The sequence below is a fragment of the Pleuronectes platessa genome, chromosome 16, assembly GCF_947347685.1.
Source record: "Pleuronectes platessa chromosome 16, fPlePla1.1, whole genome shotgun sequence".
Classification (NCBI taxonomy): Eukaryota; Metazoa; Chordata; class Actinopteri; order Pleuronectiformes; family Pleuronectidae; genus Pleuronectes; species Pleuronectes platessa.
Genome location: NC_070641.1, coordinates 3,435,769 through 3,459,351, shown reverse-complemented (window position 1 = coordinate 3,459,351; position 23,583 = coordinate 3,435,769). Strand labels below are relative to the sequence as shown.

The 23,583-nt window shown below is 43.7% G+C and overlaps 2 protein-coding genes across 4 annotated transcripts; one reads left to right on the top strand and one right to left on the bottom strand.

Annotated features, from left to right (window-relative positions):
• Positions 1 to 715: 715 nt before the first annotated feature.
• Positions 716 to 18,123, bottom strand: cog1 (component of oligomeric golgi complex 1). Of its 3 annotated transcripts, XM_053443767.1 has the most exons (16): positions 16,763 to 18,123; positions 15,923 to 16,176; positions 15,607 to 15,788; positions 15,358 to 15,534; positions 13,611 to 13,767; positions 12,214 to 12,424; positions 11,716 to 12,079; positions 10,213 to 10,667; positions 7,371 to 7,517; positions 7,123 to 7,284; positions 6,516 to 6,640; positions 5,466 to 5,574; positions 5,197 to 5,306; positions 1,851 to 1,932; positions 1,664 to 1,687; positions 823 to 937 (listed from the first exon to the last, which is right to left on the bottom strand). In XM_053443767.1, exons 1-15 carry the CDS (start codon positions 17,066 to 17,068, stop codon positions 1,679 to 1,681), a joined length of 2,850 nt encoding a protein of 949 aa, XP_053299742.1. In that variant the 5' UTR covers positions 17,069 to 18,123; the 3' UTR covers positions 823 to 937; positions 1,664 to 1,678. The 3 variants fall into 3 exon arrangements, with proteins under 3 accessions (XP_053299743.1, XP_053299741.1, XP_053299742.1); XM_053443768.1 differs by having other exon boundaries at positions 716 to 1,687; XM_053443766.1 differs by lacking the exon at positions 1,664 to 1,687 and having other exon boundaries at positions 716 to 937.
• On the top strand, positions 17,796 to 22,270 carry smim22 (small integral membrane protein 22). Its single transcript, XM_053443769.1, has 4 exons — positions 17,796 to 17,942; positions 19,174 to 19,311; positions 20,770 to 20,840; positions 21,872 to 22,270. The coding sequence occupies exons 2-4, from the start codon at positions 19,182 to 19,184 to the stop codon at positions 21,917 to 21,919; spliced, it is 249 nt and encodes an 82-aa protein (XP_053299744.1). The 5' UTR covers positions 17,796 to 17,942; positions 19,174 to 19,181; the 3' UTR covers positions 21,920 to 22,270.
• The last annotated feature ends 1,313 nt before the right edge of the window (positions 22,271 to 23,583 follow it).

Genomic DNA, 23,583 nt, shown 5'->3' with positions numbered 1-23,583 from the left:
CAGGTCAAAGGTACGAAGCTGTGGAGAAAGGTCACGGACAAATTTGTCCTCCAGAAAAAGTAATAGAGTAATAAACAGTCAACGACGACTGCCACACACACAAAGGAAGCGTCTCTAAGGTCGTCTACGACAAAAAACTTTACACCACCTAGTCTTCTGGCAGTGAATTGCTTTGCAACACGCGTAACCCTTGGAGAACCATAAATCAATTTTTATTTTTATTGTACGTCGCTTTGGATAAAGGCGTCAGCTAAATGAAATGTAATGTAATATAATGGACTATGGCCCACTGTATTGCACCTCTCAGCCCTGACTTGCCAGCTGTCCCTCAGAACGCCGCCACGTCCCTCAGAACGCCGCCATGCTGCCACGCGCCCCCACCCTGAGCCACGTGGTTGAGTCGCACTGTCAACAGTCCGATCCAGGGCAGGGAGCGTGGCGGCGTGAGTGGCCCAGTCCTTCAGATTTTTTTTTGTATGTGGCCCTCGGGACAAAAAGTTTGGACACCCCTGATCTAGATAGCACCAAGAGGGGGAGTCTACCATGATCGTCCCACATACTTTCCCAGTTGATCCTTTAAAAAACACACAGTGCACAGGGATGTACTTCTACTCATCAATGTAAAAACACGTGTTTCCTGAATCACACCATTTTGTCAGAAGTACTTATTTTTACTCACAGTCGCATGAATTAATTAAATTGAAGAGGGGGCACGTTTCAAAAGACAAAAATTATATTTATTATACATATTTATGTTTACAAAGCCTCTGGCAACTAAAGAGTCTCGAGTGATGTGGGGTTATTTGGCCATGCCAGACAGCCAGCTGAGTTTGAATAAAGAGGGAGCGGCTGTGTCTTCGTCCTGATCGGCGAGCTGTCTGAAGAGACTGCCAGGCCTGAAGCTGTCATTGCTGTCCGCTGTGGAGGATGGAGGAGCCTGATGGAGGAGAGAGAGCACTTTAGGTTCACTGAGGTTTTAAGAATATTGTCTTGTTGGTATAGGTTAGGAACAAACAACACCACACTTTCAGTTTATCGGTTTTCTTCACCATGGATTTTGCAATATTGTAATTAACAACCGCAAAATCGTGCGCACACACACGCGCACACACACAGACAGACACAGAGGGGAGAACTGCTTCCCACAGGACCTGATGATCTATGTGACACCCACAGGTTACATACGGAAAATAGGCTCATTCGGTTAATGCAGTGCTGACTTACCATGATGCATCCTGGACCTGAACCAATACATGCAGATATAAAATAATCTCTAATTTTTGCAAATCACATGTATCACAATTGTAAGATCTTGAATTGTGGGAAATTTCAATGACACTGGCGACGAGGACTATTTCTGGTATCAGGTTCTGCTGCACAGACACCGGTTTGTATTCCTGCTGACAATAACAAAGCCCTAGGGTCGATGCTGCTGTGCTGCTAATCCACAGTCTGATCCCAAGCTATTTAACCAGATTAGTGAGAACAGAGCAGAGCAGTTTCCAGCCACCAGACTACAACAATCATTTAAATTAATTAATGAAGCACTCTCACAATGCAACTGCACCGAAGGTAGAACACGTCACTACTACCGATACAACCTAAACCCACGCACACACACACACACACACACACAAATGTAAACCCACACTGATTAACTTGCCTGGGTTGCTGGCACTCAGAAATGCTGGGAAGGCAGAGGGTGTGACAGATAACATTTACACCGAGTGGAACAAAACAATGAAAACAGAGAAATGAAGAAACACTGTGGATGCCAGTGAATGAAACAACAAAACAAATGCAAACACACAAAAACTCAGAGCAGCTTCAGCTACCAGAACCCAACTCACCAGCTTCTTTGGAGCGTCAGAATTCCTGGAGACAAACATGGATTTGCGCACATTGGACATGCTGAGAGGCAGCAGTCCGAACCTGCAGAGCACAGAGCGCACAAGGCTGGCATTAGGTCGACAGAATAATGATATCTGATCAGAAATATAGAAATCCAGTTAATTGTTGAATACCGTCTTGAACTGCAGGAAATGTATCTGAACGAAACACGTCCCATATACTGAGCAGCAAGCATCAAATTCCTGCCGTGCTTGACATGTTTGATTACTTTTCAGACAACTTCAGATGTGAATCTGAGTTCTCAAAGCTGCCTGTGTTAAGCCATTTAACACTTACTTAATGTTCCATGAAAAAAACTCAATGTGAGGTATCAAAAGCAGATTTCCTCCACCATGGAAGTTATGTTTACATCCATGTTTGTTGGCAGGATAAGGGGTGAGGCACGACCCAAGGAAGAGAACACAAAATGTTGTTGTGGATCTGGGGTAGGGGGCGGACCCAGGTGCACTTTCTTTTTTTACTTTTACGAGATGGAACCTTTTTCAACTTTTTCATTGATTTCTCAGACAATAATTCATGCATCTGGATGAAAAAATGCACTCTCAAAATTAGTTTCATACTGAGGAGGATAACATACAGTTAAGATCTATATATATATATATATGGAGCTGAAAAACAGTTTTAAACTTAAATTAGGGGAGATATGAGCAGTCAGAGACACAGAGTCCCCTAAAAAAAGTTCGAGCTTTGTTAGCACAAATTCTTAATATTTTTTAGAGAATAATTCATGGATCTTGATGGGTAAAAACCTGACATGTTTAGGGGACTGATATTTATGAGTGTGCATGATTTGGTGCAGATCCCATACAAATTAGGATCTATGGAATTTAAATGATTAAAGAGACTGCCGGGTGGCATTGTGATTTAACTGACTTTTGGATTATGCACCACTAACAGACACAATGATACAGTAACAAACAGTAACAGCCCTCCTCGCTGCGCCTCCTGGCTGGAGGGATGTGCTCTGCTGAGTGCCTGTCTAGTTTTCTTATTGGTATTGTTAATGATGAGTCATCTGTGCGCACCAAAGTTAACCATGGTGTTCCACAGGGCTCTGTGCTCGGCCCAATTTTATTCTCATTATATATGCTTCCACTAGGAAACATTATCAGGACACTCGGTAAATTTCCACTGCTATGCGGATGACACCCAGTTATATTTGTCAATAAAACCTGAACAAAGTAATCAATTAACTAAACTTCGAACATGTCTCAAGGACATAAAAACCTGGATGACCCGCAATTTTCTCTTATTAAACTCAGACAAAACAGAGGTTATAATACTTGGCCCCAAACACCTTAGAGATACATTATCTAATGATATAGATGCGCTAGACGACATTGCCCTTGCTTCCAATGAAACAGTCAGGATCTTGGGAGTGATCTTCGATCCTGATTTATCCTTTAATAGTCAATTAAAACAAATTTCTAGGACCGCTTTTTTCCACTTGCGTAATATTTCAAAAATTAGACATGTCCTTTCACAAAAAGATGCAGAAAAACTAGTCCACGCCTTTATTACATCGAGACTGGACTATTGTAATGCATTATTATCAGGCTCCAGCAGTAAGTCGTTAAAGACTCTACAGCTTGTCCAAAATGCCGCAGCATGTGTCCTGACGAGAACAAAGAGAAGAGAGCACATTTCCCCAGTACTATTATCGCTACACTGGCTTCCAGTTAAATCTAGAATAGAATTTAAAATTCTTCTCCTCACCTTCAAGGCCCTTAATAATATAGCGCCTTTTTACCTTAAAGAGCTGTTAGTACCTTATAAACCCACTAGAGCACTCCGCTCCCAGAATTCAAGCCTACTTGTCGTCCCTAAAGTCTCTAAAAGTAGAGTAGGAGCCAGGGCTTTCAGCCATCAAGCCCCTCGGCTGTGGAATCATCTACCACTTTCAGTTCGGGAGGCAGACACCATCTTTTGAGTAGGCTCAAAACCTTCCTTTTTGATAAAGCTTATAGTTAAGAGCTAATTAGTGCAGAAGAACGTAACTTTTTCTATTTTATGACACATGACACACGGAGCTTCTCTTTCCAGCTTCTCCTTCCTCTTCTCCATCCCTATCCCCCTTCCCCGGAATCCCTTTGCTTTATCACCCGCAGATCCAGGGCCTCTGTGGCCGCACCATGGATTGCGGTTTGTGGATCGTGCACCGGGGGTCGCAGTGTTGGATCCAGTGTGGCGGATTCTGAGTCATGTGGGCTGATCGTGGTGCTGGTGGCGGACCCTGTGTCGCGTTGGCATTGGGCACGGGCGATGGACCAGGACCGCGGTGGTGGCTCGTGATGGGTCCTGGTGGGCGGCGGTGGACGGTGACTGAGGACTGGAGTGGCGTCTGGTCTGGATGGTGGATCGTGGTCTGGATGGTTGCTGACCATAGACTGTGATTGCAGCGGGACTGCTTGGCATATCATGTTGGGGTTGTCCTTCGGGATGTCTACCCTCATCAAATGCTGCTAGAGACTTTAATCTTTAATCTTGAAGACTTTAATCTTGATGATGTTTTCCTGCACGTGGCATCTATTGCACCTCTGTCCGTCCTGGGAAAGGGATCCCTCACATGTGGCTCTCTCTGAGGTTTCTACGTATTTTTACCCTGTTAAAAGGGTTTTTAGTAGTTTTTCCTTACTCTTGCTGAGGGTTAAGGACAGAGGATGTCACACCCTGTTAAAGCCCTATGAGATGAATTGTAATTTGTGAATACGGGCTATACAAATAAAATTTGATTGATTGATTGATTGATTGTATCAGATATTTTCATATTACAAGCAGGGGTTTAAGGAACTCTGGTAAGTTGCACCTGAAGACAATAACCTGGGTTAGTTACATAGTCAACCACTGTGCCACCCACAACAAATAAAAACTCCCCATGTGGGAAACGCTGTCTGATAATTAAGCTGTTTGTTTAGACATGACCTGCGGGTAAAGACGGAGAATTCGGTCCAGGGTTTACCAAGAGTTTGCCTTTCACACATGCACAAAGCAGCAGGAGGTTCTCTGCACAGACGTGTTCACAACAGTAACAAATCCTCCACATTATTCAGGAAAGAGGTGGAGCAGCCAGGTGCAGCTGACAACATCCCGCTCATTGTGCATGTGTGAAAGGAAAACTGTTGATAAACTCTGGACCCAATTCTCTGGACTTTAGCTGCAGGTCTTGTCTGAAAACGGCAGCAGTGATGCTGTGGTTTGTTTCTGCGGATTATACAGATGTCACTAATTTCAAGCGGTCATTAATGAGCCACTAATGTCCAACAGGAGCTAGCGTTGACCTCTGACCTGATCTGGCTGCTGGCCAGTGGCAGGATGTTGTACGGCTCCTGGGAGCTGACGCCGCTGCTCCGTGAGGAAAACTGCTTCTCTAGGCCCGTCAACAGTCCCAGCAGCACCTTAAACACAGTGTCACAGCAGATGGCTCACAACATGCACACACATATCTCATCTCACACCTACATAGAATGGAGGTCTGCTGATGTTTCCATGTTCATCAAGCTAAAGGCAGACAGTTTTTTGCACGTGTGTCTTTGATGGTAAAGGAGTGAAAGTACCGATGTCCTCTGCGACAGGCGGTTCAGGTTGGCGTTCAGCGGAGTTGTGAACACGTCCAGGTCAAAGGGGTCGATGAAGCTCTCCAGCCAATCACAGGCCTCTTGAAACCTGAAAGACACATAACTACAGTTCAGGTATACTTTTCTTAACTACCATCTCTAAAATCAGAATAACAAAGTGCATCTATTCGCAGCACTTTGTTATTCTATGGGGGGCCACCCGGGGTTCAGCATCTTGCCCAAGGACACTTCGGCATGCAGATGGGTCGGACTGGGGATCGAACTGCCGACCTTAGGATGGAGGACGACCACTCTACCTCTCAGCCACAGCCGCCCTTAATTAAGCTTTACTGGTAAGAGGCTGGGTGCACTTATCACAGTGCCGACATATAAAGACAAAACCTTCCCAGGAATACAATATAACCTGCACACTTATGATACTTAGATTGTGTTCGTCTGTGTTAAAGATTAATGTAACAAAGCAACTGTGACACATGAAAGTCTGACCTTGAAGCGCTACAACTTAGCATCGGCAGAAATTTCTTTCACTTTCTTTTATGTCACAGTCTCCATTTACATAGGAGCTGAGCAGCAAGATTTTTTTGTTTAAGTATAAAAGAGGCAGAGAATCAAATCTGTAATATAAATATGCATATGCAAATAATGGAGGTGTAGATTTTGACACAGGAGCCCTGCAACAGGAGCCGCAATTAGGCCCTAATGTTTGTTACTGTATTATTGTGCATAGTCCAACGTTTATTGACAAGTCCAATCACTTGCACTTACTCCCTGGATTGGCACATTGTTGTATTGTGCACTAAGGAACATTCTGGTATATTTCACATTTCCCATCAACGTGGCTCCTGGGTCATACTTGTCACACTTGTCATTTCTGTTGCAGAGATAGGAGCAAAACGATATCTCGCACCAATCTGCTCCGAGGATAAAATACCTGCATGAACCTCCGATTTTTAGAAGGTGTGTAATTGTGTCACACCAAAACAGCTGCATGGTGGAACTTACTAATAAAGATGTAATGAAGATTGATACCTGGGGTCTTGATGTGATCGGGAGCTCTTGCCCTCCTCCAGTCTGCTGCCCAGTGTGGTGTTGAGGTAATGAAGGTCAAATAACAGCTGCAAGGCTCTGTTCTGAGTCATGGGCAATACACCCTCCTGGAGGATCGAGGCGCAGAAGAAAACAAAGCTGAGAAATTCATGCAGAAACAGGTAACAGGTCTTTATCCACCAGCCTTCACTACTCATTTCCTTGATATGATATCCACCTCCTCTTTGCCCTCCCAGTCTCTTCTCATTCACTAATCATCAAGGTCCTCCTCACTTGCAGATATTCCTAAAAACCTAAATCACATTATTTTCAAATATCATAAGATTATTCTTGCCCCAGTTTCCCACTTTGCTGAATCAGAAAAAGATGAAACTTTGAAGAGAACGGGGCTTTGAAATCATGTCGACACCACCCAGCCTCACTTTTTCCCTTTCTTTAGAATTGCGTTTTTTCAGAATTCGTGGACGCCAGTCAGACATGTCGGGTCCGTAAACATCCCTTCAGCATTCGATGGCAGACAGATGAAACATTAATGACCTGGCATAGTTAAATCTATAACTACAAGGTTGTGTGTGTGTGTGTGTGTTACCTTGGTGCGTGCCTGCTGTGAGAGGCTTTGGTAGTGGCCAAGGACTTCAGTCAGACAGGCCTGCAGCAGCTCCTGCAGCGTGGGCCGGGGCAGGGCATGACCCCCAACCCTGTTCACCTCCACACACAGCTGGAACAGCAGCGACTGGACAAACCAAGATGGCTGCAGAAGACATAACATTTCACATCAGATCTCTAAGTGGAGTCAGAAATCCCAGTGTGTATTGGAGGAGGGGCTGAGGGGCAGACCTGCACTGGAAGACGGATTTTGGACGTGACACTGCTCCCCGATTCGGCCTCTTCTTGGATCTCCAGGTCCTCCCAGTTTGTGGCTGTTGTCAGGATGGTACCAGCAGACTGTGCATGCAGCACTGTGCCAAACTTACCCAGCAACACCTGTCAATACACAACACAGTCTAACTACTAAGGCACTGCAACAAATCCAATATTATTCAAAGCTGCATTCATATATATTTTTGGGATACTCAGATGCAAATAAAGATACACATAAACTCAAATAGCTGATGAGTCATTTGTCAGAAAAAGAATGTGTTTATTCTTACAATATTCGGATAATAATTTTAGTAATTTCGTTAAAAAAATCATTAAAAGATCCCTCAATGTGAGGATTTGCCTACTTTTCTCCTTAATACCTACTGTTATTATGTGACTTCAGCAAAAACTCTGGGGAAATAACCAGATTAATGGATTGTTCTGCATATTAATTGAAAATGAAAGTATTTGATTGTTGCAGCCCTACAGGCTAACTTAGTTGTAGTAAACCTAGGTAGAGCTGGGAAGAACAGCAGATTTGGTGAAATACTTGTGGGTTTGTCACTAAAACTGGATCCATTGTTTCACACTCTAAGACATTTGAAATTGTTCGCATGAAAACTCATAATCCCAGTCGACAACCTTTTGTTACAGACTGTATGCAAGTTATTTCTGTGTATTGAACAAACAGATTATACTCAATATGTTAAGTGCAGCAAAAGGAACTAAGTATATTTAAGGTTAGATTATTTAGTTCTATTGGTCCTTTTCAGACCTGGTATCCGTCTGCAGTGATCCAATCACAAGTGGACAGCTCTGAGCTTCTCACTTCATGGCTGACCTTACAGATCTCACTTCCCCGATCAATATCCAAATAAACATGGATGTCATTTCAGTTCACAAAGACCAAATTATGTTTTTGTCCGGTCTGACTAAACCTACGGTTGTCAATGGGTTTGTTTGTCTGTGTGTGTGGTGACTGATAAGGACTGATCAAGAAGCACAGGTGGGTGACGCGTCATACTACAACGCAGAGTTTTAAAACTGTGATGGATCAACAGTGTTTCCAATAGCGTGTAAGGCAGGTCAAAACCTAGGAGTAATGCGTTTTGAAACTAAAATGTAGTAGTGAGGATGCAGCCAGGCGGAAAAAAGAAAGAGAGAAAGAGAGAGAGATTTGGATTTAAGCCTCCCAGAATTGTCCAAAGAAGTATCATTAAACATGGTAACACCAATTTCAGAAATAGAAATAAGGGATGCAATAAAAAGATTGAAAAACAATAAATCCCCAGGAGTGGATGGATTCTCTGGAGAATTCTATAAATGCTTCATTGATGATTTGGTGCCGATCTTAACCAGGGTGTTTAGATACGCTCTCTCCAAAAATGACCCCCCTGAGACATGGTCGCGGGCCATTATATCTGTGATTTATAAAGAAGGAAAGGACCCAAGACTCTGTGAAGGATATAGACCCATTAGCTTGATATGTAATGACCAGAAATTATTGACAAGTATCTTAGCACTAAGAATCCAAAAACATATTACAACGCTGATTAACCCAGACCAAACAGGATTCATTCCCAGCAGAAAAGGAGCTAACAATATAAGAAGAACCCTAAACATTATTACCTGTGCTAAGAAAAATAAGCAGACATCAATGCTCATAAGTTTTGATGCACAGAAAGCATTTGATACAGTGAATTGGGACTTCTTATACAAAACACTATCTGCAATGGGATTTCCCCCAGAGTTTGTGAACTGGGTAAGGGTCATATACAAAAACCCAAAATCGCGTGTCAGAGTGAACGGTTGCTGTTCCGAGTTCTTCGATCTGCAGAGGGGGGATGAGACAGGGAGACTGCCTCAGTCCCTTGCTCTTTGCTATAAATATTGAACCCCTGGCAGCAGCTATAAGACAAAATAAGGAAATATATGGTATAAAGGACATGGGGAATAGAGAACATAAGATATCTCTTTTTGGGTCTACATCCACCTTTTGGAGCAATTAAAGCAGCACATCTCTCTGGCATAGTGTCAATATATTTCCTAAGAACCTCAACCCTAATTTTATCCCATGCCTTCTGCAACTCAAGCCAAAGGCTTTCCTTTGAATGTACAATAGATCTGTCCAGTTTATCATGTTTTTTATCAGTTTACCAATTTTGTCAGATCCTAATGGTGTTATAATAATTTTGGCCACCACTGTATATATATATACGTAATCAATCAAGTTGTTGTCTTTTATTAGCTCTGCTTAGTTACACTGACATTCCGTGACTGTTCTTCCTTTTTGTGGGGTTCACCAGAGCTTTGTGTAAATTATACAGCCCAAACCTGAATGCTCTGCTATACCAAATTGTGAGAAAACAGAAAATCCAGAAAAAGTATTTCCTATATTTCAATTACAAAATACATGTATTGTATTTTGTTACATTTTCTGGCACCAGTATTTTGTATTTTATTTTGATACATTTATTTGAGGGGTATTTTGTATTTTGTATCAAAATACATTTTGATGTATTTTTGCCCATCTCTGATCTCAATGATATGAATGTGTCTTAGTTGTGTCACAGACCTGAACTTGGAGCTGACCCCTGATCAGATCATGCAGGATGGATATAATTACCATACCAGAACATAAACTGTTTGAAAATAATCAACTAGGCTCAAATTCTCCTGCTCAAGACCCCTCTGACACTACGTTCTGCTTTTCTCTCTGCCAATTAGATTGATATGCTCCTCAACACATCAGCCTCTATGTTCCATGCAGTAAATACAGTTTCACAGATATAAATCTTGGTTTCTGACGGTGTCTTACTTTGGCGAGGGCGGAGCTCCAGATGCGGTAGGCTTCCATGCTGCAGTTGAGAAGGTCTTCCTTCAGACCTGCCCACTTGGCCTGGGCGGGGCTGACCTCTGTGGCGGGTCTGGCTCTGCCCAGCTTCTTCGCCTGCCTGGGGGTCCCCTTGGCCGTGGTTTCGGCACCGCTCTGTTTCCCCAGAATGCAATGCTTCAGGTTAGGGCAGAGCTCACCCATGGACTGGCATAGCCTGGCCATGAAAAGGACTGAACTGAGGCGGCTGGGGCTGGGGTCAGGTGAGACTGCAGCCAGTTCAGAGTGGATAGAGGACAGGATGTGGCGTACACAGGCCAGGGAGCCTTCACGTAAAGCCTCCTCCACTGCCGGCGAGTCCATGAAGCGGTTAAATGAAGATGCTGAAGAGGCTTCAGTAGGTCCAGAGGAGGAGACAGGGACTGAGATGGAGTCAGACCCTGCAAGGCATTAGATCAACATTAAGCACTATTTAGTACCTTTCACTATCTAAAATAAAAATTGTCACTTTCCCATATCATAAGGCTACATTCTTTTTAAACCACATGTGGATAAGTACAGATAGAAGTAACCATAACAAACTGCTGTCACCCGACAGAGGACAAATACATTTCATCATTTTCCTGACCACTACTGTAAAAATGTTCCATCCCAAACAACTTTGTCCTTGACAAGATGTTTAGAAACCAACAGCTGGATATTATTGGAGACTTTCATGGGGCCATTAGGGTGAACTATCTCCTCCTGCCAGGCAAAAAAACTGAATCTAAAGGGCAGATGGATATTTCATTTTACTATTCATGCTCTTCAGAGGATGCATTTTTATTTTCAAAAGTGTATTAAAAGGCTCTAGCACTACCTTTAGAGTGAATAATTGTCACGAAAAATTGTCTGTTCTTAGTCTAGACAGGATTAGCCAAAATATACACAACTGATTTCCATTTAACCTAGTGGAAGGATGTGGTATGGGTTAGGATAATATCTAACCCATACCACTATCCCTTTAAGGGAGATGCAATGAGTCAAAGTCACAGAGTCCCAAACAGGTCAAGTTTTGTTATTCCAAATCTCCCTTAATTAGGATTCCAAACACAAACATTTGGTTCCATATGTTTCTCATGTGACCAAAAATTTGTGATAGTCCCAAAAGTGGGATGATTTGACAAATGCAGAGCAGAGGTTACATTTCCCTACAATTGCATGAGTGTGCCTGTGCATGTCTGTGCATGTGTTTGGGATAAATAAATGTATCTTAATCTGTATCTTATCTTAAATGATGACCCCTCAAACGCAGACAAACAACTATCTGCAGGAACCTTTTAGCTCCTTGAACAATGTTCCTGGGACTAAAAGCTCCAGGAACTTCTTGGTCAAAATGCAGGATTATGTTTAATACAAGTCTGGGTGATGGCTGAAAATACGCCTGTGTGAACGTTGCACTGGCTTGAAAAGACTGGCACACGCCAGTGCAGTCTTAACTGAACCCACCTGTATCCTGGGAGGGAAGGTAGTGCTGGAGGTCATCCAGCCTGGCCTTCAGCTTTGCATCCATTGAAGAGCAGAAGTTCTGAACACAAGGTGTCAGGGCCTGGGTCTTCATGGCCAGGCCACTCCTCTGATGCTGCTGCCCCCGCTGGGTCACATTGATCCAACCTGCATCACTCAGCAGGTCTCCTGGAGACTCAGACCACAGGAAGGATGCCACGTCTACCTCATACTGTGCCCGGCGGACAGAGCCAGGGTTGGTGCCCACAGAGGTTTGGGTGGTCTGGCCCTCCAGGTCCCTCACAGCTGAGGTAAGGAGCTGGACAGAACTCGTTGAGATGGCCTCAGTTTCTTCTTTGGTGATGGCCTTGAGAAATGAGGGGAAGGAATCACTGGAGTGATAAATATCTACCTTTTTTACCACGTCAGCAGGCAGGCTGTCAGTGTGGCAAGACTGAATAAAACAAAAAGGCCGAAATATGAGACTGGACAAGCACCAACCTGCAGGCGCTGAAGGAAGAGCAGTTGGAGGAAGTCCTCCCAGACAGCCAGGGGGCGCTCGAGAAGCCGCTGGCACACAGTGCTCCAGTGCTGACTGATTGATTCAGTAGATAGGAGGTCCCACACAGCGTCTCTGATGGCCGCCAGCCCCTTCAGGCTCTTGACATAGACAAGTAGGCTGCCAACGCCATGGCAAATGTCCTCCTTACACCTGAGAACAGAGGGGTTATTGATCAGCTATCAACAGAGAATTCATCTGAGACAGTTGAGATAATAAGTTAGGGGTTTAAGTCATTTTTTCCCCACATTTCAAGAAGCCTTATTCCGCCAATAAACAAAAGCTAAATATTTGCCTAATTTTCTGAACTGTCAGATAAAAGCACACACAAATCAATGTCAGGTTTAAACAAACACTGGGTAGATTAGATTACCTTTACTACACTGCGGAGGTGTATGTGTGAACGCAAATTTTCAATTGAGAACCTTCAGATTGTCTGCAGACTTTCTCTTCCTGGACCCCTAATATAAAGTTCGCAGATAGCACACCAAGAAAATCATCCGATGGATTCACGGTAAGCGATAGAGGTTGATGGGGCTTCAAACACGCAATGGACAAATGAAAAATAAACTTATGGAAAATAAATATCTCAAAGTGAAAAATCCTGGCTCTGCCCACTAACCCACCCCTCACCTGAATCCTGCTGGAAGTGTGTTGCTGTTGTGAAAGCGTCTGAGCAGAGAACTCCTCCTGGGTTATGCTTTTTTTTTTTTAAGTGCGGAAAGAGTCTGGACCCAATTCTCCGGAGAAGTATTTATAAACTTGACAAGCTTAAAATGTTGTTATTCTGTTGTTAAGCTATGCTAATTTATTAAGTATGCCCCAGTAATGTCCCCACCGTCAGTGACAGATGTGAAGCTAACTTGTGAGGGAGAGCATGATTTACACAATCTGCAGCAAGATTCTCTCTCTCTCTTTGCTTAACACCGTTTCCACATACAGTAAGTAGGTTAACACTAAAGTATGACAATGCTAGGGCAGCTACAGTAGATCCTGGGCCTCTGCTCCTTCTGTGCTGTCTCTCCCTCTTGTTGACACAAAATGAAAGTGTAAGTGAAGTAAGGTGTGCCCTGTTCTCAGCGCCTCCTGAAACTACAACAATGACGGTACTAGACACTTTCCACAGTGTTGTCATTAGTATGTTTGTAAAACCCCTGAAACCTCTGTGCAAGGTGTGTTGAGGTTAATGAACATCAGCTTAAGAGTGGTAATTATTGAAAGTAATTTCTGAATGAATGATTAGTTATGACACGGCTTTAATGCATAAGAGTGACATGTATGTCAAACAACTGAGACACAGGAAGCAGCTGATATAAAAAAAGACAAGCAGCTTCCTTACGTATTGATCCACTGCTGCAGTGTGTCCCGGAGCTGCTCTCTCTGGATTGGCTGAGCCAGGGTGCGGAGGGCGGGCTGGAAATCAGTGATGGAGGGAGGAAGGTACTTGAACCAGCTGCCAGTACTCGTCTCTTCCTGCAACACCTTCCTGACTTTAGCTGAGCGGCGAGAGGAGATCAACAGAGGAGACTTTGTATCAGAAGCCTTGAGAACACATTTCCTGATTTTTATGAATAATAATATTAGCAAGCTTTACTTGTACAGCACATTTTTTAACAAAGTTACAAAGTGCTTCACAAAAGGATAAAACAACAATAAAAAGAGATTCGAAAACGGTTACAGATTTAGCTAATCCAAGCTGTCTCAGCTGCTTGCATGGCAGCTCTGCCGTCTTTGTGAAGGCCAACCATAAAGTGCTTTGTTTATTAAGCTACAGTGATGAGCACGGTCGGTTAACCATATACAGGAATTATTAATAATTGAATTATCCTGAACATAACAATATATGACATGTCTGGCTATAACGAGTACTGCCTATTACAAAAGCTAAAAAATATTGATTGATTGATTATTTATTTAAGCCTCGGAAAAAACCATTGAGGAATAAGACCCTCATTTACAATGGTGCCGAGGGCACAATGAAGAGTTAATACATTGAAAGAAAAAATAAATAAATAAGAATGAAATAAATATGCATATATATGTATATAGTAATACAAGGGAAAAGGTCATAAACAATCATTTTTGACGATTCAATAAAATACTATGGTTAAGTCAACTAACAGTTACAATCACTGCAGGAGGAGTCAGTTGTACATGAGATAAGATTCGAGAATTCCCTTAAGGAAATAAATAAGCACAGCTTTAAAGATTTTTGGACCTCATTCCAAATGTAGGGTGCCTTATAACAGAAAGCTATCTTCACCAAACTTAGTGTTAACACGAGGCAGATATAATGAAAGCCAGCTCTCGGAGCTGGCATTGAGGTTATTACAATTCCAGCTGATGAGAGAGGAGATATAGGAAGAAGAAGAGCTAAAACAGTGACAACGATTGAAAAGGACAACTCCAGTCTGATGTTGTTACTCTTTAAGGCCGGCGCATGCTTCTGCGTTTTCACGGGCCCGCAAGCGCAAGAGCCCTTCCGGGTCCCTTACGTGCTTATGTATCTCTTCTTACGTGCTTACGTGCGTCGCCCAATTTTTCTAACTAGACGACAAAGCGACGCGAGCCTCACCCAGCCCGCAAGGCTTGTGATTGGTCTGCCTACTACATCCCGTCCGGAGTCTAGTTTCCGGTTTCATGTCCCATAATACCGGCAGAAATCACCGAAGATTTAGGAGAAAGAATATGGACCAAATAGAAGAGCACTTGGCAGAAGAGATCCGGTAGTATGATCGCTTGTATAACCCGTCACTGACTGGCGGATTTGTCCGCCAGAAAAAGGCTACGAGGAGCCGCAGTGGCTATGTAAATAAACAATCGACGAAGAAGAAAGAAGGCGTCTCTAAGGTCGTCTTCGACAAAAAACATTACTCCGCCTAGTGTTCTGGCGGGGAATTGCTGTATAAGACGCGCAGCGCTTGGGGAAGGTTGGGGAAGCATGAATGACAAAGAGTCCTGCGACACAGCTGCATGAAACGCCGCCGACGCAGCTGCAGAAGCATGCGCCGGCCTTTACTCTTCCAACGCTTAGAAAGGAAATAACAAAAACCTTTCCAAGCATCCAGGAAGTCCATGCTAGTTACCTGCCGGGCTGGTTGAGGTAACATTCTCCAGGATAGAGAAGAGCATGCCCCAGCCCAGGGCTCCCTCCCCTGGCCTGGAGTTTCCCTCTGGGGGCAGGTAGAAGACAGCGTAGGCCTGGAACAGAGTGGTGACCAGCAGCTCCACCAAGCTGCACACCTGGGCCTTGATCCCCGCACCTGGATAGAAATAAACACGGTCATGAACTGATTCACATTTACATTTACTGCATATTGCAAATGGTAGAATACCATGCTGTGGTTGGTTGAGCAGTTGATGGATAGAGGCTTTCCGGGCCAGCAAGAAGTCGGCCAGGGCCTGGCGTGGTGAACTGTCCTCCAGCAGCATGGTAGACACCAGGGCCTCAGCAATCGCTTGGTCTGACACCACCCGGCCCCGCAGCAGAGACCTGCTGTCCAGCAGAATGGTGGACCTGCAGGAGGACGAGCTGCTTACTGACCTATGACGTCACTTTCACTAACTTTCACATGTGGAGATTCTTCTTCAGAACCACAAATCCCTGAACATGTGTCTTCCCAAAGACAAGAGTAAGAAAACATCCAGTACCTGAAGTGTCCGGTGGTGGCCACCTGCCGCACCAGAATGGGGAAGCGGGCCAGGACAGGGCTGTAGTGGCCCGCTGTCGCAGTCTCCAGCTGCAGCAGACTGTGCAGGTGGCAACACAGCAGGTAGAGCTGAGTGGCCTGGAGGTACTGGGACGCCTCCATGGCGCTCCAGATGCGCTCTGGGATCTCCAAGAGGAGCTTTATCTGGGAGGCCATGGTGTAGAACTTCTCCTGCCAAACCAACTGCCTCTGGCTCTACAACACACACATACATTTATATAGCAGGCTACAATGACTATAGATAACGTGTGTCTTGAATTAAATATGACAGAATATTAGCAGTGACATAATTACACACACAAGTCAACTTAGTGATGTACAGTTATATAATAATTAATTTGATGAGTGATGTCAGATCAGACTTATGGTCTGTATTCATCCCGAGGAATCATCAGCTGATCGTGATTTAAACCAAGTGAATTCAGATTCTCTATGTTCAGCACAGACACACAACCGGGGTCGAGGCCGTTTATAGTTTTTTGGTTTCGACAAAGTTTAATAGCTGTTACTAGGAAAACTCACCACCGAGGAGTGGAAGTTATAGTAAAATCGACATGATCTTTTCTGACAGCATCCTACAGGAAATTGATAGATGTGACATGTCCCCCCCGAGTTGTTCAGGGTTTGGGTTTAAGTCACTCTGAATGTAAAGCAATGGTATAACTGAGGTGTTTGGTTTGATGTCACGTGTGTAGTTAATGAAGTGTGCCTTTCTTTACTGGGGTCTGGTGATCATCTCTGTGCTTTGAATCAGATCAAGTTATTACAGTTAAGTGTTCACCTCCTGTCTGCAGCTGCTCACATCGGCGGTGCCTTGCTTCAGGCTGTGGCAGTACCGGTGCATGTCCTGGATGGACCGGACCACGCTCTCCGAGCACTCCCTCATCTCTCCGATGGTGTCCGCGGCGTCGATCAGGTCCCGGTAACGCTCCCCGACCATCTGCCTCAGCTCCTCCTTCTTCTGCTCGATCTCCCCGCGGACTTTGCGCTCGATCCGGCGGATCTCCTCGGTGTTGTAGCGCTCGAACAGACCCGCCGGGTGTCCGATCTCCGACACCCGGAGCGACAGCGCAGGATCCTCGGACATCGCACCGCCTCACAAACAACAACAAGAGCCGCTGCAGGGACTCCAACAACCCGGAAGACCGAGAGGAAGTTCCCTTCCTGCTTCCACGTAGGTAAAAGTGTGACGACAGCGGACTACGATGTGTTCATTAGTTACCACAGCTGTCAGTCAGCGAGCGTTTCCGCACAGGCCTGGTGCCGCCCACCCACACCGCTGTGCCAATCAAATGATTTCAAGCCGTAGGGCATTACACGACGTCATACACATTTATTACATTTTTTTAATTTTAAATAAATATAATATGAAAGGTCAACGTCACAAGACCTCAGGAGAAATAATGCAAAAAAATTATATTTTACTTTATAAACTCAAAGAAACATACAGCATGAAAAAGACCAAAGTAAAAACTACAATATAAGAACTCACACTTCTTTCTCAGGTGTTGTGTTTAGGGGTTTACAGGAATACGACTTATACACAAGGTCACGGAACGTGGTTAAAGCATATTTAGTTGAATTAAACATATTTAAAGATGTTTTTATTCATATGCTATGATGAGAATAGAAGTCTGATTTCAAAAATGCATATGCACCGCGTTAAGGCATATGTGTAACCACTAACCCTTACCCAGTACATGGTCTTTTACTTCATGGAATGTGTTCTGTATTAGTGCTTGTACTGACCATCAATCCACATCTGGTCCACATCTAATCCACATCAGGTCCACATCTAATCCACATCAGGTCAACATCTGATCCACATCAGTTCACTATCTGGTCCACCCCAGTCACCATGACAGCGAACAGAGAATCAGCTCGCAGGTAAACAACAGGTGAGTCAGACCGACCTTCGTACCCGGAACATAAAGGACTAACACAAGCTGCGCCACTCTCAGGTATGCACCTGTTCTTCTGAATAACGACAATGTAACGCACCGTATTTTAAACCAACAACTTTTAAATCTGCCGTTGCCGATATAGAATGTATGTGTTTACTTTGTATCTGTATAAACATGAGTGGTGCTTAATCGGAGTTGTTCCCGAAAGAATCCGCCTAGTTTCCAGTCAACTCAGACTGAAGTGCGTTGATTCATCCAGGAAGTAGACGCATACACAACGTGTGCTCGATGTAAGAAGATCAATGTGTATCTTCTATTTTCACTGTGTCCTGTGTTGCAGTGTTTCAGCAATGGTTGACATGTACAACAGCACACTGAGCAACTCACAGTACATTCTAACTAGTATATACTGATAGATACACTGCTCAGTGTGTAATGAGATGCAGGTTTCTCTGGGATCTTTACATTCATAACATTTTTATGGTGGACCTTTTGTACAGTACCACCAAATACTCACAACAAGAACAAATAAATTGGGCAAGTACTCACTACACAACATGTAAACACGACTAAATACTCACCACATGACTCAAATTACCAAAAAACACAAATATTCACCAAACAAAGGTAATAATCCAATTATTGTGAGTATTTGCTGCGCATGTCTTTTATCTATTTGCATGTGCTTTGTCTATTTGTGTGTGTTTTGTGAAGTTGCACCGTGTTGAGCAGTCAGAGCCGCCACACATTTCCTCACTGCACTTACACTGGAGCTGCTTGCTGTCAACATTAAAAGCTTTGAGAGTGTCACAGAGGAAAATGAAGCTTAAGAAGATCACAGCAAATGACTGTTGTTACTATTTACTTGTGTGTTCTTCTCCTGCCTGGACGTCAAACTGTCGGCTGTGATATCGATCGATTATATATTACATCCCAAATGAAATTACTTTTTTCAAATACATTTTTAGAATCTATCTATGCAGTAAAACCAATAAAAATACAATCTAATGATAACACATTTATCTTTATTTATAATCAACATCTGTGAGAATCAGTGGTCCTTTATATTACTGTTCATTCAGATATTCATTCAAACCTAATCAAATGTCTACACTCACATGTTCTTTTTCTGTAGTTTGTGGTTAGTATGGTGCTTGTGCCATGTGTCTGCAGTGTTTCAGTCCAACCCAACACTGCTCCGGCTCCGCTCTGCCGGTGCTGCTGATCATGTGTGAATCAATCTATGTAGAGTCTTGAACTAAGAAGCTTGTTGAATTGTTATGTGCAGACACAGCGATGGATCAGAGGAGCACCGAGAAGGAGCTTGAGGCCCAGTTCAACGATGTGGTTTCCAGACTTCAGTCCAAGCAGCTGTTCCAGTCTGACTGGGACATTGCTTCTTTTGCAGTCTTCTTCATCTTCATCGGTGAGTGGTAGTGAATGAAATGGTTTAGAATAGAAAACACTGAAAACATGTTATGTTTTATACATGTACAAACCTCCTTCAGCTCTAAGAACATGGGGATGAATCAGCACAACACTTGAGTTGGCTTTCTCATCGTTCACTGTCACGTTTAAGCCTCGTGTCGAAAGTCCATACATTCAGCAGATGCATCAAAATGACATGTTGCTTCTCACTCGTGAAACCAAAGACATTCAAATGTTCAAGGGACTGTTTGAAATGTGTTTCTGCATGTTCTTTCTTTCTATGAGACTTTGTAATATAGCCACTGCAGCCCGCCAAGTGCTCATTAAATCTCCTGCTGTATGATTCAAGTCCATCTTCACATACCAGTGAATCACATAAAGCACAGTTGTGTAATATGTTTACAAAGTTGTAAAGCGTCTGAGGCAAATTTCTCCATGCATGTATGTGAGTGTGTATTGGAAACTATTGTGTAAATACCCCCATTTTATCTACGTCACATCTGTCACGTCCAGTTTATTTCCACAGCACATTTAAAGCAGTTAGTGTTGAACATAGTCTATACAAAAAGTTCACAGTTCACAAACCAACGGGGGATGGCACCGTAGTATTCCACTTGGTGTTCACCAGCCGAGCTGTACAAGCCAAATAAAAAAGAAGATAAAATAAGAAAAGCGATAAGAAAATAACAACAGTAAAGCAAATGTCTGAGCAATTGTCCTTTTTAAACCAAATAACTGCATATGCGTACGTAGCTAAACTCAATAAAAACACTACAGGCTCTTTCATATTACCAGTCGATCGGATCCCAGTCAATTCACTTGTTTAAATCACTGCCGATCAGACCGTGGTAGTAGAGCAACAGTCACCAGAGGGCGCTAAGCTGTTCTTAGTCAGAGCCACCAATATAGGACTAGTTCACCTGTTGTTCACCTGTTTTTAAATACAAACACAAGACCTGAACCTACACATGTGGCAGTTAGTGTAATCATTCCACTGTATCTTATTTGATTCAGTTTACATGGGTATCTGTGGCTTCGTATCTGAGTGTTGCATCTGTTGTTGTGATGTTTGACGTCTGTAAGGATTTTCTTTAGTTGTCTCTTATCATGCTTCGAGTCACTGGTTTGGTCTATTATTGATTTATTATTGATGTATTATTCATATAGATTTGAAATAGAACCATATAGATAGGTCATTTATTTTATTTCACGTAGCCTTGTAAGAATTTGCTTGGTACAACAAAGGGAAATTCCCTATGCAGCAAACTCCAGCTCATTTGCAGTATATTGTCAGAGTGCGTCCCGACATGGGTCAAACTCTTGAAGAACTTTGTGTCACAGCCTGAAGGTTTCATGAACCTGGGTGTGACGTGACACTCTGACTGCACATGAGGGAGAGCTTCCACTCTGGACACTGAGAACCGGGCTCTGACCTCTCACTGCTGTGTGTTGTCAGGCATGATTCTGCTGCTGGTCCTCCTGGTTATCATCCGCTGCTGCTGCTGCTGCTGCTGTGACGATCAGAAGGTAAACACACACACACACATGCACCTGTCAGATGTAAAGGAAAACACACCTGAAGAACAGGAGAACTGAACTTTTTTGACAGAGATGTCATCTTTTATTTTGAGTTATGCCAAGTTATGTTCAAACCAAAGCCAGAGCAACTTGCTTGAAGAACATACAATCTGCCTCTTCACTACGTATATAGTGACTGTATATAGCCTGTATCTTTGTGTTTAAATGTCTGAACTCTGAGTACACGTTACTGTGCCTCAAATAATCACCACAATGGAACATAATGAAGTGAGGAGCGCTACAGTACAATATGTTGTATTAATGTGGTTAGTAAACTGGAGTTGTCAGTGAGGACACAAAGTGAAAAAGAAACACTCATTGTGTAGACTGTGATTTTCCTCAGTCCACAGCCAGTTATAAATGGAGATCATTTAGTTCTGTGGCGACTCTCCATGGCTGCTATGATAACCTGACTAACCTCAGGTCTCCTGCTCAAGGGACGACAAAGGCTCCCCACAGAATAGTCTCTAAATGTAAAGCTCAGGGTCACATGACTTCCCAAGTTTATCAGTGCATCGTACAGGATACTGTCAGGGTGGCTGTTCACCAGCTAAATATTTAGATCTACTACAGAGTGAGTTGACACAAACCTGTTGAGAGACATCCAGTCAGATGTCTGCTTCATCATGATATGAAGCAGTTCTGAAGAAGAAGGACCTTTAACTCCTCCTGAACATTGTGCAGCTCTGACCTGCCGCTGCTGGAGGTGATATGGGAGGCAGCAGTTCTGAATTCCATGGTGCACCTTGGGAATTTTGGGGAATCGTTGGAATATTTAGGGGCGTGTCCTCAGAGACAGCACAAGAACTTACCACACAGCTCAGAAGACAATTGAGCAATCAATGCAGACCTTAGACAAATCAGTGTGTCTCAGTGAATTGGACTGAAAGTGACCCCAGATCTTTAGGTTTAACTGTTTGTATTGTGTGTGATAACGGTCTCAAGTGAAAGAAAATGATTTGCCTATGTTTCCACCACAGCCCAGAGGACGGAAGGTTGGCATAGAGAACATGGCTCTGGATCCCTGACAGCTGAGCTGCACTCATCAAGTATTGTGAAGACGACTGATGAAGACGTAGAGCCTCGTAGTTTGAATCCTGTGCCAAAGCTCAATCAGTTTTCAAGTTTGAGTTTAATAAAGTGTGAATAATAACGTCTTAACCCAGCCATGAAAATGTAACACGCCTGATCTTGTTGACTGTCACTGCTGTGTGGGGCTGATTGCTAGGATACAGCAGAGGGGCTGGAAACTTTCTGCTGTCTCTGTGTCTCTGTAGATTTGAAGATGACTTCCTCTGACTTTGTCTGTTGGAAGGATAGTCATGTTTTAATTTGATCGCTTATTAAGCAATACAAATATAAAAGGAGGAAAAAAGTCACCTTTGCTCAATGTTCATTTTGTGGTGTTTTCACTCTCTTAATGCCATGTTCATTTACAGAGCACAGACACAAAACATTTACAGAGGACAAAGTACATAAAATGGCTGTGGATCAAAAGGTAGAGCTGGTCGTTCTCTAAATAGGAGGCAGTTCAACCCCTCTCTCCCCTATTCCACGTGCCGAAGTGTCCTTGTGGAAGATTCTGGACCCCAAATTGCCCCTGACGGCTGTGCACACGGTGTATGAGTGATGGACTGAAAGGGGTCTCACATAGATGCACTGTATGAGTGGGTGAATGGCAAAATTGTCCTGTAAAGTGCTTTAAGTGTTCACCAGGACAAGAAGAAGCTCAATATAAATACAAACCTTTTATCGTTTACCATAAAGTACACAGATACAGAAACAGACGGATGTTATGTTGTTTTGAGAAGAGGTTTTGTGCGCTGAAGAAACTGCGGCAATCTCTCAGGGTCATTGTGCTGAAAGTAGAACCATCGTCTCAATCTCAAGTCATGTGAGCGTCTATGTATTTGGCTGCAGTGACCTCCATCGGTTTATCATTAAATGTGCAACAGAGTACAGTGGGCAGGACGTGAAGGGGTTTGACGCCAACCATATAGTTCAAAGTACACAACGACGCATCAATGTTTATAATTATTATTGATTTTTGATAACAGAGGCAATTCTGCTGCATAATAGTACTATGTACAAATAACTTTTACTTTTGATACTTGAGTAAGTTACTACATGTAGATTCAATACCAGTGGTGGGATGGTAAAATGGTTTTCTATTTATATAGCGCTTTTCTAGTCTTGATGACCACTCAAAGCTCTTTACAGTACAGTTTTACATTCACCCATTCACACACACATTCATACAGTGAGTGCCGGCCCTAGCACATTTGGCGCTCTAGGCAAGCTTCACTCCTGACGCCCCCCCCCCCCCCCCCCCCCACATCATCCGCGCACTTCATCCTGCGGCGCACATCATCCTGCGACGCACATCATCCTGCGGCTCATATCGTCCTGCGGTGCACTTCATCCTGCGGCGCACATCATCCTGCGGCGCACATCATCCTGCGGCACACATCATCCTGCGGCACACATCATCCTGCGGCACACATCATCCTGCGGCGCACCTCATCCTGCGGCGCACCTCATCCTGCGGCGCACATCATCCTGCGGCACACATCATCCTGCGGCACACATCATCCTGCGGCACACATCATCCTGCGGCGCACCTCATCCTGCGGCGCACCTCATCCTGCGGCGCACATCATCCTGCGGCGCACATCATCCTGCGGCGCACTTC